This window comes from Tamandua tetradactyla, chromosome 11 (assembly GCF_023851605.1).
Source record: "Tamandua tetradactyla isolate mTamTet1 chromosome 11, mTamTet1.pri, whole genome shotgun sequence".
Classification (NCBI taxonomy): domain Eukaryota; kingdom Metazoa; phylum Chordata; class Mammalia; order Pilosa; family Myrmecophagidae; genus Tamandua; species Tamandua tetradactyla.
The window spans coordinates 59,002,064-59,015,228 of record NC_135337.1 but is presented as its reverse complement, the minus strand read 5'-3'; the positions used below and the strand labels follow the sequence as shown (position 1 = coordinate 59,015,228).

General features: G+C 38.2%; 1 protein-coding gene across 4 annotated transcripts in view; it reads right to left on the bottom strand.

Moving 5' to 3' along the window:
* DNAI4 (dynein axonemal intermediate chain 4) overlaps window positions 1-13,165 on the bottom strand; it is a 131,706-nt gene that overhangs the window by 90,110 nt on the left and 28,431 nt on the right. For 3 of the 4 annotated variants that reach the window (XM_077120662.1, XM_077120659.1, XM_077120661.1), the window contains 2 exons: window positions 3,625-3,809; window positions 2,356-2,468 (listed from right to left, as the gene is read on the bottom strand). In XM_077120662.1, coding sequence (XP_076976777.1) covers window positions 2,356-2,468; window positions 3,625-3,809 — 298 coding nt within the window. Of the gene's footprint in view, window positions 1-2,355; window positions 2,469-3,624; window positions 3,825-13,165 lie in introns of all 4 variants that reach the window. The other variant, XM_077120663.1, reaches the window with a different exon arrangement.

Genomic DNA, 13,165 nt, shown 5'->3' with positions numbered 1-13,165 from the left:
CAAAACCTGCCTACTTCTTAACTTCTAATATGAGAATGTCTTTTATTTGTTTAAGCTAACATTAGCTGTGTATTCTCTTATTTATTGTTAGGAGCATTCCTGTTACATCTCATAACACTAAATAAAAGTCCATCACTTTTCCAACCTTATCAATAACTTCACTAATCCCTCATTATCAACTGTGGGGATTCAGGGCCTGGGATTCCCCTCTATACTGACAGCATTTGCCTCCATATTGAGAGCAGGTCATTGCATGCAGCTGCTTACTTGACCAGGACAGATAGCAAAGGTCATCAAACTGCTTCAGGGGAAAAAAGAATGTGTAAACTAAATCATAAACAAGGCATTTGAAAACGCCCTTGACCATTGTTGATAAAACTCCAAACCTCTGTGTCAGGGAACCCTACTGAAACTTTGTTCTCACACTCTTGCCTAACCTGCTGAAACACTGCTCTTATTCCCTTGTCCTAAACCTCTGTTACAGTCTATGAAATTGCTTTGACCTGAACACTTATAAGCCCTCACACGTCACCATCCTTCTTTGCAAAGCATTAACTTCCATTTTCAATGGCTGGCCACCACTATGGAAGATCCTTTCCTATTTCTAAATCCTAATTAAAATTCATGTCTAACTCCATTCCTGTCATGTCTTCTGGTTTTTGGGATGCCCTGACCCAACCCCTCCAAGAGCTGACTTGGAACATCAATTATTTCAGAGGAAATTATGTCCTTACTGTGCTTCAAGGTAAATGCCCCCTTAAGTTCTAATCCACTTCTTTCAGCCCTTTGATCACCTATTATTTCCTCATTTTTGTATCTTTACTTTCATAATCCTTTTTCCTGTTTATCCTCTACTTGGGTTCGGTTTCTCCTGATAAATTTCTAATCATCCTTAAAAAACCCAGTTCAATCTTGAATAGGGCATAAGATTTTGTAGGTTTGTCCAGGGTGATGCCCCGATAAATCCCAGAGTGATTTGAACAGTGAATATAAAAGTATTTGCAAAATCCCCTTGGGGGAATGGTGAGAAAGGGGGAAAATTCAACTTTCCCATTTGGAAAAGGCCGGATATTCTTGCAAGCAGTGAGGACAAACAATTCAATAGGTTGAGTCCTCAATCTTGGGGTTTGTTCATATGAAAATTATCCACGCAAAGGATAGGCAAAGCCTACTTAAAATCAGGCCTAAGTGTAACCACCACAGAACCTCTTTTGTTGCTCAGATGTGGTCTGTCTCTCTCTCAGCCAACATGACAAGCAAATTCACTGCCCTCCCCCTCTCGAAGTGGGACATGACTCCCAGGGGTTTAACCCTTCCTGGCAACATGGGAGAGAAATCCTTGATGAGGACCCAGCATCAAGGGATGAGAAAACCTCAACAGAAAGGGGGGACAAGAGAAATGAGACAAACTAAAGTGTCAGTGGTTGAGAGATTTCAAACAGAGTCAAGAGGTTATCCTGGAGGTTATTATTATGCATTATACAGATATCAACTTTTTAGCTAAGGTATAATGCAGAGGCTGGAGGGAAGTGCTTGAAACTGTAGAGCTGTGTTCCAGTAGCCATGTTTCTTTAAGATGATTGTATAATGATACAGCTTTTGCAATGTGACTGTGTGAGTGTGAAAACCTTGTTCTGATGCTCCTTTTATCTATGGTATGGACAGATGAGTAAAAAACAAGGATTAAAAATAAATAATAGGGGGAACAAATGTTAAAATAAATTGGGTAGAGGGAAATACTAGCGGTCAATGAGAGGGAGGGGTAAGAGGTATGGTATGTATGAATTTCTTCTTTTTTCTTTTTATTTCTTTTTCTGGAGTGATGAAAATGTCCTAAGAAATGACCATGGTGATGAATGTACAACTATGTGAAGATATTGTGAACCACTGATTGCACACCAAGTATGGAATGTTTATATGTTAAGAATGTCCATGTTTGTATGTTTGATTTTATCAATAAAGCAAAACAAAACAAAACTCAGTTCAAAAGTCAATCACATTTTCTTTAAAGCCTTTTTTTTCACCTAAAAGGAGTTAGCCCTTTTGTAAGTGCTCCCATTACATTCTGCATATATGCTATTATAGCACTGATCACACAGATTAGAACTGCTTCTCTTCCTAGTGAGAAATTGAGGCCTCAAAACAGGGCCAGTGATTCCTGAGGCTGGCTGAGTAAGAATGACCTTTGGAACTTAAGAAAATATATGGATAGTCTCTTAAATATCGTGAAGTTAATTCATAGGCCAGCATTAGGAATCATTACCAAAGTTCTCTTATCTTAAGTGCCTGACTTATCATAAGAATATATGCTAAATGGTGGATTGTTACTGAAATAAATGAGTATATTTTTATTACCTGTAAAACTAGCCAATCTTCCTTGTTTATAGGATGGTTCTTCTAGGTCTTCTGCAATTGACTCAGTTGTTGATAAACTTGACTTAGAAACTGTACTGCTTCCTAAAATCGACCTTTAATAATGAATATTAAATATTACTCATTTATTTAGATGTCTTATAGTCAATCACAAATATAAATTTGAACACATTATGAAATGGAGAAATTAAATATACTATAATCATTTAAGCAAAATAGATAAAACTAAATTAGTATTCAAAATATTGGGTTGATGATTAATGTTCTTTAAAAGTCATTTCTAATGCATTTTAGAGATAAGATAGGTCAAATTATGCTTAAAGTTCTTCAATGGATCTCCAATATATTTAGGATAAAACATGGAATCTTATGATAAAATCAAAACATAGCCTTTGTTCTTATGCTTCAGTTACTTTGCCTTTTTGTCCTTTTTAGCACATCCTCAAATTTGTGAATTTTTCTAACTTCAGAGTCTTGACTGGGAAGACCCTTACTTTCACTTTTCACCTGGATTCTTCTCATCCTTCAAATGCCATTTTAAGTGTGATTTATTCAATTTTATAAAAGTTCCCTCAAGATTTATGTAAGAAAAATATCTTTGCACTCAGCAAGAAATTAATATTTTGACTAATCCAAAATAGTTCCCTTACATATATATTTAACATTCTCAATAATATTATGCAATTCCCTTTTTTTAAAATCTAGTTTTAACCCCAACTGCCTTCTCAAAAAGGTAGGTCCTACTAACTGGATAATTCATCGTTTTGTGGAACATACTCATGGCTTTTGACAGCAAATTTGGAGGTAGGCATTTAACTGCTCTGCATTATATAACGAGAGAGAAATCAAAGTCTAGGAGAACAGGAATTTTTTGGAATAGGGAAAAAGGGAAAGCCACCCATTATCATAGTTGTAGCATAAAATAAATTTTGAAGAAAAATTTCGATGGGGAATTTGTATTTGCTAACTGTAGAGTATGTGATACAAGCCCCATCTCCTGGTTCCAAAGGAAATCTTCAATAAAAATCTCTATTGTTCACAAACGCTTTGGTATGAGTTTAGAAAAACTTTTAGAATAAGCAGAGCTCTGCATCTAATTAAGACATGAGAGTAACTCAGAGATGGTAAGAAAGTTTAAGAGAGTAGAGCTGAGATTCTGGTGATAGCTGAGATCTAAGTAATATATATGCAACTTAAATGCAAAAACACTAATTATGATATAAAAAAGAACTATGGAACAGTATACTCTACCTTGTAAATTGCCCTATCATACTAGGATTTACTGTATTCTGATAAAGGCTATAGGAAGATATAAATTCTGATCCAAGTGATCCTTCTTGTGATGTCAAAAGTTTATTGGGTTTGGCTGTACCAGCAAGTGGATCTGGATGATAAAGAGGCCGGGGAGTAACATCAACTCCGTGGGTATCAGTCACCTACAGAAAACAGTTCTTTAAAGTGAGATAAATTAAAAAGATGGGGTTTCTGAAAAAAATTTTCTAGAAAATAGAAATAAATGCCACTGAAAGACAATAAATACATTTTCGGGTTAAATAAACATTAAAAATTGAATGGTACAAAATTTCATGCTTACGTATTTTCCTAACTAGGCATATATTTTATTACTTTAAGTCATCTATATTTTACCTATATAAAAGTCTTATATATTAATTTCAGGAAAATTCATAAAGATAGAAAAACAATTCATCCAGAATATTAACATTTTGGTGGATTCAATTCTGTGTTAGATTTTTTTAAAAACCTTTATGATTTTTTAATTAACTAATTTATTTATTTTAAAAACAACAACATATAAACATGAACATCCTTACCATATGATCATTCCATTCTTTAAACATAATAATTCACAATATCATCACATAGTTGTATATTCATCATTATGATCATTTCTTAGAACATTTGCATCAATTCAGAAAAAGAAATATAAAAAAAAGAAAAAAATTCATACATACCATACCCCTTTCCCCTCCCTCTCATTGATCACTAGCATTCTAATCTACTAAATTTGCTTTAACATTTGTTCCCCCTATTATTTATTTATTTTTAATCCATATGCTTTACTCATCTGTCTGTACCGTAGATAAAAGGAGCATCAGACATAAGGTTTTCACAATCACACAGTCACATTGCAAAATCTATATCATTACACAATCATCTTAAAGAAACATGGCTACTGGAACACAGCTCTACAGTTTCAGGCACTTCCCTCCAGCCTCTGCATTATACCTTAACTAAAAAGGTGATTATCTATATAATGTGTACGAATAACCTCCAGGATAACCTCTCGACTCCGTTTGAAATCTCTCAGCCACTCACACTTCATTTTGTCTCATTTCTCTCATTCCCCCTTTTGGTTGAGGTTTTCTCAGTCTCTTGATGCTGAGTCCCAGTTCATTCTAGGGTTTCTGTCCCACATTGCCAGGAAGATTTATACCCTGGGAGTCACAAAAACCTTTATTTTTAACTTAACATTATATTAATGAACTATTTTTCAAATTGTTAATATTTTATTTATTTTCATGCTAGCTTATTTTTAATCCTTTCAATTATGAAATTTAACACATACAGGAATGTAATTAAAATATCTCTATATAGTTAAATAATATGAAGCTAATGATCTTGAAAAAAACTAAAGTAAAAAATTAGGACACTGAGAGCACCTTCAGAAACTGCACTCTGGCCTTCATCCCTTCCGAATTAGTATTCTCCCACTCCACAATGGCAAACACTAATGACTTTAGTAATCATTTCCTTTCATGTTTTTAAAGTTTTATTAAGTATGTATTTACAAACAAGAGCTTATTTTTTTCAAGTATATTAAACTAAAATATACATATAGGAAGTGACTGTATCATAAATATACAGCTTAATGAATTTTTACAAACACAGCCATGTACCCAGCACCCGCATTCAGAAGCAGAGTATTACCAGCACCCCAGTAGTACTCTATGAAAGCCACTACTTACCTCCCACCAGAGGAAAATTACTATCCTGACACCATGGATTAGCTTTGCCTGCTTCTGAACCTTATGTAGGTGAAGTCATACAGTATACTCTTTGGTATCTGCTTTCTTTTGCTCAACACTATTTTTTTGTGAGATTCATCTTTGAGTGTAGTTGTAGTTGTTCATTCTTACTGTTGTATATTATTATGCTGCATGAATTTACCACATTTTTATTTATTGATCCTACTGTTCATGGGCATTTCTGTAGCTTGTAAATTTTTTTTGGCTATTATAAATGGGCAGTATGGATTGCATTGTATGTGTGTTTTGCTGAATACATTCTATGCATTTATGTTTGGCATATACCTAAGAGTAGAATTTCTGGGTAATGGATTATGCATATGTTCACTTTGAGTAGATACCACTGCAAATTTCCCATGTGGTCCTACCAGAAGTGAATGACATTGTGTTACTCCACACTATTGCCAGCATGTGGTATTTTCCAAGTTTGTCAATGTAATTTAGTTATACCTGTTTCTGAAATTTATATAAAAGGTCAAAGAGTCTTTCATGTCTGGCATCGTTTGCTCAAAAATATTTTTGTATTTATCCATGTTGTCACATATGCAGTAGTTCATTTATTTATATTGTAGAGTAGTCCACTGGATTAGTATACCTTATTTTATTTATTCATTTTACTTTTAATAGACATTTGATTTGTTTGCAGTTTTTAGCTTTCATGAACATGCTTCAAAAAACATTTATGTATAAGTATCCTGGTGTACATGAGCATTAATTTCTGTAGGGCATATGTAGCTATGGAATTGACCTGTACATTTGATTAGATAACAATAAACTGTTTTCCATAGTGGTTGTAAATATTTTCATGATCACCAGCACTACAGTCTGTGAGAGTTGTTGCTCAATATATTCACCAGCAACTAGCATTATAATATTTATAAACTTAAGCCTCTCTGGTACAGGCATAATGATAATCTCACTTTGACTTTAATTTACATTAACTTTTTATATGCTTCTTTCGCATTTTGATTTCCCATTCAAGTCCTTTGCACATTTTTCTACTGAGTTCTTTTTCTTATTGATATAGTTCAACAGGTGTTCTGAATAGGAATCCTTTCAGCTTTATGTTTGTGCATATCTTCCTTCACTATGTGATTTCATCTTCCTTATGTTGTCTTTTGATGAACAGAAGTTCTTAGTTTTAATGCAATCAAATTTATCATCTCTTCGTAACCATGCTTTAGATGTCTCCTTTAAGAAACCATTCCCAATTCTGAAGTCATTATCAGAATTATCTACATTATCTTTTAAAAACTGTTATGTTCCTTTTATTTTTAGGTTTATAAGATATATGAACTTGAGTTTTGGGTACAGTATGAGGAAGGGATCGAATACATTTTTATTCCACGTGGATACCTAATTGCTTGAACACCAGTTTTTGAAAACACTGTCCCTTTTCCATTACTCTGCAGTGCACAGTTGTTATACATCAAGTGTTTATATGTGCTAAGGTCGTTAGTAGACTCTCTGTATCATTTTACTGATATTACACATACTAACTTTTATGTAAGAGAGCAAGTTCTTCCACTGCATTCTTATTCAAGAATGCTTTGGCTATTGTAAATCTCTGGCATTTTTGTATAAATTTTAGAATTACATTGGCAGGTTTTTGAAACAATCTGTTAGGAAACTGAAATCAAAATATGGGGAGAATTGAGTTGTTGACAATATTGAGTCTTTCTATGCATGCCAACTTGGCCAGGTGACAGTACCTTGTTTTGTTGCAGTGGACTTAAATCATTAGCATGTGAAATTCTTCTATTGCTGATTACATCTGTGGTCGGCTAAGGAAAGTGCCTTCTGCAATGAATGAGCAGTCAGATTTTGATGTCTGATGAATGCAGGTGGCTGAAGGATGTACTGTCTGAGAAGTAGATGGGCAAATGATGGTGTATACTTATGAATGAAGGCTGTGCTGCTACAAAAAGAAACAAAATCATGAGGCATGCAATGATGTGAATGAACATGTGGGGCACTTGGTGAGGCAAAATAAGCCAGAAACAAAAGACTAACTTAGGTATGGTGGAATTACACAGAGAAGATAGGATGAATGATAGGACAAATGAATATGAATGCTGAAATCATTAAATTGATATCGCTTTTAATCTCCAGTATCTTAGAGCAATTAGAAGTAAAAGCCTAAAATTGTGGTACGCAAAAAAAAAAAAAAAAAAAGGAGCAGTCAGTCAGTGGTATGCAGGAGATATTGAGTTCAGATTTCAGATTTCTGACCTGTAAACATCCCCCCCCCAAAAAATTCAACAAATGGTGCTGTAATTACGAGATAGTCACATGGAAAAAGGATGAAATATGATCCCTACCATAGAGCATACAAAAAAAAAGGAGCACTTAGAAGAGAGGAGCTCAAATCAGGATCAGACCCAGAGGTTTGGAGATTCTGAAAGGACATGCTCTGGAAATAAAGCTAGAAGTGAAGTCCAGCAGATCTTGCCATGAACCTTCCCGTGTGAAAGAGAAACTCAGATGAAACCTAGCTGCATTTCCTTCTAGGAACTGTAAATTTGTAACTAAATAAATCTCTTTATTAAAAACCAATCCATCCCTAGTGTGTCGCATTCCAGCAGCTTTAGCAAACTGAAACAATGATCATAGTCCATCTAGCCAATAATTTGGGTCTTAATGTCTTCCAAAAAATTTCATAGTTTTTAAAATATAAGCTTGTATGCATTTTGTTATATTTATCCCCAAGTATTTGATACACTATAGTTGTAGTATAAATGGATATCATTTTTTATTTATTTATTTATTTATTTTTTTAAATTTTTTACATGGGCAGGCACCGGGAATTGAACCCGGGTCCTCTGGCATGGCAGGCAAGCATTCTTGCCTGCTGAGCTACCATGGCCCTGGATATCATTTTTAAAATGTATTTTTAAAATATCTGTTGCTGTGTTAGCTAGGGTTCTCTAGAAAACATAATCAGCAAGAAATATCCATAGATATAAAATTTATAAAAGTGTTTCAGATAACCGTGGGAATGTAGAGTCCAAAATCTGTAGGGCAGGATATAAAGTTGACTCCGATGAAGGGTCTGGAAAAAATCCACAGGAGAGGCTAGCCAGCTGAAGCAGGAAGAGAGCCTGCCTCTTCTGAATCCTCCTTAAAAGCCTTCCATTGATTAGATTAAGCATCTCTCACTGCAGAAGACATGCCCCTTGGCTGATTACAAATGCAAGCAGCTGTGGATACAGCGGATGTGATCATTATTTAATTCTATGAAATGTCCTCATAGCAAGAGATAGGCCAGCACATGCCCTACCAGACAAATGGGCACCACCACCTGGCCAAGTTGACACATGAACCTGACCATGACAGTCCACCCCTTGTCAACTTGGCAGCTATACACATCACCTTAAACCATACTCAATCTCTAAATAGAAAACAAAAAAAGGCACATTTTTTCCTCACCTAACAATACTCAACTGTCCCAGTACAACCAGAAATGCATTAAATCTCCCCAGAGTAGGATGCAAGAACTTGGGTAATATTCATTCCTAAACTTGGTATCTTACAACTTAAATACTATAACATGAATAAAACAGCATTACAGTCCACATTTCTTTAACTGATCATGTGGTCATAGTTCATATTTATCACTATCTTCTTCCACTACACACTCTATGATCCCTTTACCCCCAGCAAGCACTTCAGCAGGCCATGGTTCTTTGCCTGTTGGGGTGACCCAAACCTTCACTCCCGAAGTTCCAGACCCATTGGTAGTCCTGTTGGGATTGGGTTGTTGCAGTTTTTCATTGATTTTATCACAGGGCATGGTAGTACTAAAAGACGTCCTAAGGGATCTCCTAATATTTCAAGAAAACTCTTCTTTTCCTCCATTCATAGTTGCAGTCCTATTTCCCCTTGACAGTCAGGGTCAATCACCCCAGACAGTAAAGTAATCCCCTTCTTGGTTTGCTGACCAAGGGGCATGAGTAGCCCAAAGTAACCAGGTGGCTGTCTTAGATTCCAGTTGAATGGAATCATTGTTGTTTCTCCTGGTGGAAGCCCTCCCCCTTCTGGAACTAAAACCTGTAGACCAGGAGAGCTCAAGTTCACAGGGACAGGAGGCAAAAATTGTCCTAGTGGATTGCTAGGGGTAATAGTGAGTGGTATCACTCCCATTTCCACCTGTTGGTTCCTGGACCTAAGGATTCTGGTTATAGGAGAAACAGCACCATACAGTGGGTGCACCAATCCAGAGTATCACAGCTTCTGGACAAACATTACCCCAACCCTTCAAGGTATTGCCACCTAGTTGGAACCATAATTGAGTTTTCAAAAGGCCATTCCATCATTCTATCAATCCAGCTGCTTCTGGATGATGGGGAACATGGTAAGACCAGAGAATTCCATGAGCTTGTGCAAATTCTGGCACTTCATTTGCTGTGAAATGTGCTCCTTGATCAGAAGCAATGCTGTGTGGAATACCATGACGATGGATAAGCTATTCTGTAAGTTCATGGATGGTAGATTTTGCAGAAGTATTGTGCGCAGGGAAAGTAAATCAATATCCAGAGCATATGTCTATTCCAGTTAGAACAAATCACTGCCCCTTCTATGAACAGAGTGGTCCAATGTAATCAACCTGCCATCATGTAGCTGGCTGGTCACCTTGAGGAATGGTGTCATATCGGGGGCTGAGTGTGGGTCTCTGCTGCAGGAAGACTGGGCACTCAGCAGTGGCTATAGCCAGGTCAGCCTTGATGAGTGGAAGTCATGTTGCTGAGTCCATGCATAACCTCCATCCCTACCACCATGATCATTTTGTCCATGAGGCCACTGGGCAATGACAGGAGTTGCTGGGGAAAGAGGCTGACTGGTATCCACAGAATGGGTCACCTTATTCACTTAGTTATTAAAACCTTCCTCTGCTGAAGTCACCCTCTGGTGAGCATTCACATGGGACACAAATATCTTCATGTTTTTAGCCCACTCAGAAAGGTCTATCTATCCACATGCCTGTTCTCCAGACCTCTTTGTCACCAATTTTCCAATTAGGGTCTTTCCAAGTTCGTGACCATCCAACCAAATCATTATAAACAGCCCATGAGTCAGTATACAAACACACCTTGGGCCAGCTCTCCTTCCAAGAAAAATGAACAACCAGGTGCGCTGCTCAAAGTTCTGCCCACTGAGAGGACTTCCCCTCACCACTGTCCTTCAGGGGCACGCCAGGAAGGGGATGGAGTGCTGTAGCTGTCCACTTTCAGGTGGTACCTGCATATCGTGTTGAACCATCTGTAAAGCAGGCCCAAATTTCTCTTCCTTAGTAAACTCACTGTAAGGAATTCCCCAAGAGGCCATAGCTCTGGTCTGGGAAAGAGAAGGTAATGTGGCAGAAGTGCAGACCATGGGCATTTGAGCCATTTCCTCATGTAACTTACTTGTGCCTTCAGGAGCTGCTCTGGCCCTATCTCATATATACCGTTTCCATTTTATGATGGAGTGCTGCTGTGCATGTCCAACTTTATGGTTTGGTGGGTCAGACAACACTCAGCTCATTTTAGGCAACTCAGGTCTCATGGTAACTTGATGGCCCATGGTTAAGCATTCAGTGTCTACTAAGGCCCAGTAGTAGGCTGTGGTAGTTAGATTCAGTTGTCAACTTGGCCAGGTGAAAGCACCTAGTTCTGTTGCTGTGGACATGAGCCAATGGTAGGTGAATCTCATCTGTTGCTAATTACATCCGCAGTCGGCTAGGAGGCGTGTCTGCTGCAATGAGTGACGTTTAACTTAATTGGCTTGTGCTTAAATGAGAGAACGCAATGTAGCACAGTCTAGCAGCTCAGCATTCCTCATCACAGCACTTGCAGCTCAGCCCAGGCCTTTGGAGAAGTCACCCCGGGGAAAGTTGTTGGAACCCAGGGGCCTGGAGAGAAGACCAGCAGAGACCATCCTGTGCCTTCCACGTAAGAAAAGAGCCTCAGTGGAAAGTTAGCTGCCTTTCCTCTGAAGAACCAACAAAATAAATCCCCTTTTATTAAAAGTCAATCCGTTTCTGATGTGTTGCATCCCAGCAGCTAGCAAACCAGAACACAGGCCAAAAGTTGTTTCTCAAAAGGAGAGTGGTTATCTGCAGCAGATGCTAACGCTATGCTCCTAAATTATAAGAGTCTGCATTGTGATTCCCCTATAGGGGCCTGCCAAAGGCTCCAAACAGCATCTCTATTTGCCACTGACACTTCCAGCACCACTGGATCTGCTGGATCATATGATCCAAGTGGCAGAGTAGCTTGTACAGCAGCATGGACCTGTTGCAGAGCCTCCTCTTGTTCAGGTCCCCACTCAAAATTAGCAGTTTTTCTGGCTACTCGATAAATAGACTGGAGTAGCACACTCAGGTGAGGAATATGTTGTCCCTGAAATCGAAAAAGACCAAGTAGGTGTTGTACTGCTTTTTTGGTTGTAGGAGGGGCCAGATGCAGCAACTTATCCTTCTCTTTAGAAGGGTTATTTCAATATACCCCACACCATTGGACACCTAGAAATTTCACTGAGGTAGAAGACCCCTTTATTTTTCCTGGGTTTATCTCCCATCCTCTGACATGCAAGTGCCTTACCAATAAGTCTAGAGTAACTGCTACTTCTTGCTCACTAGGTCCAATCAACATGATATCATCAATATAATGGACCAGGGTGGCCCACAGTGGCTCAGCAGGTAAGAGTGCTTGCCTGCCATGCCCAAGGACCTGGGTTCGATTCTTGATGCCTGCCCATGTAAAAAAAAATATATATATATACATATATATATATATATATATATATATATATATATACATATATATATAATGGACCAGTGTGATGTCCTCTGGTAGGGAGAAATAATCAAGATCCCTGCGGACAAGATTATGACATAGGTCTGGAGAGCTGATATACCACTGAGGTAGGACAGTAAAAGTATACTGTTTACCTTGTCAGCTGAAAGCAAACTGTTTCTGGTGGTCCTTACTAACAGCTATTGAGAAAAAAGTGTTTGCCAGGTCAACAGTTGCATACCAGGTACCAGGGGATGTATTGATTGCTCAAGCAATGATACCACATCTGGAACAGCAGCTGCAATTGGAGTTACCACCTGGTTGAGCTTACGATAATCCACTGCCAGCCTCTAAGATCTGTCTGTTTTCTGCACAGGCCAAATAGAAGAGTTGAATGAGGATGTGGTGGGAATCACCACCCTTGCATCCTTTATGCTCTTAACAGTGGCAGTAATCTCTGCAATCCCTCCAGGAATCCAGTATTGATTCTGATTTACTATTTTGCTAGGTAGGAGCAGTTCTAGTGGCTTCCACTTGGCCTTTTCCACCATAGTAGCCCTCATTCCATGAGTTAGAGAGGCAATGTGGGGATTCTGCCAGTTGCTCAGTATGTCTATTCCAAGTATGCATTCTGGAACGGGAGAAATAAGTACAGAATGGGTCCAGGAGCCCACTGAACCCACTGTGAGATGGACCTGTGCTAAAACTCCATAGATCACCTGACCTCCATAAGCCCCCCACTCTGACTGGTGGACCAGAGTGACGTTTTGGGTACCCTGGAATTAATGTCACTTCTGAACCAGTGCCTAATAATTCCCCAAATATCTGATCATTTCCTTTTCCCCAATGCAGTTACCCTGTTAAAAGGCTGTTGGTCTCCTTGGGGAAGGCTTGAGGAAGATTAACAGTATAAATTTGTGGCAGTGTAACAGTGTCCTCCCCCAAAAGGATCTGGCCTTCCCCTCAACC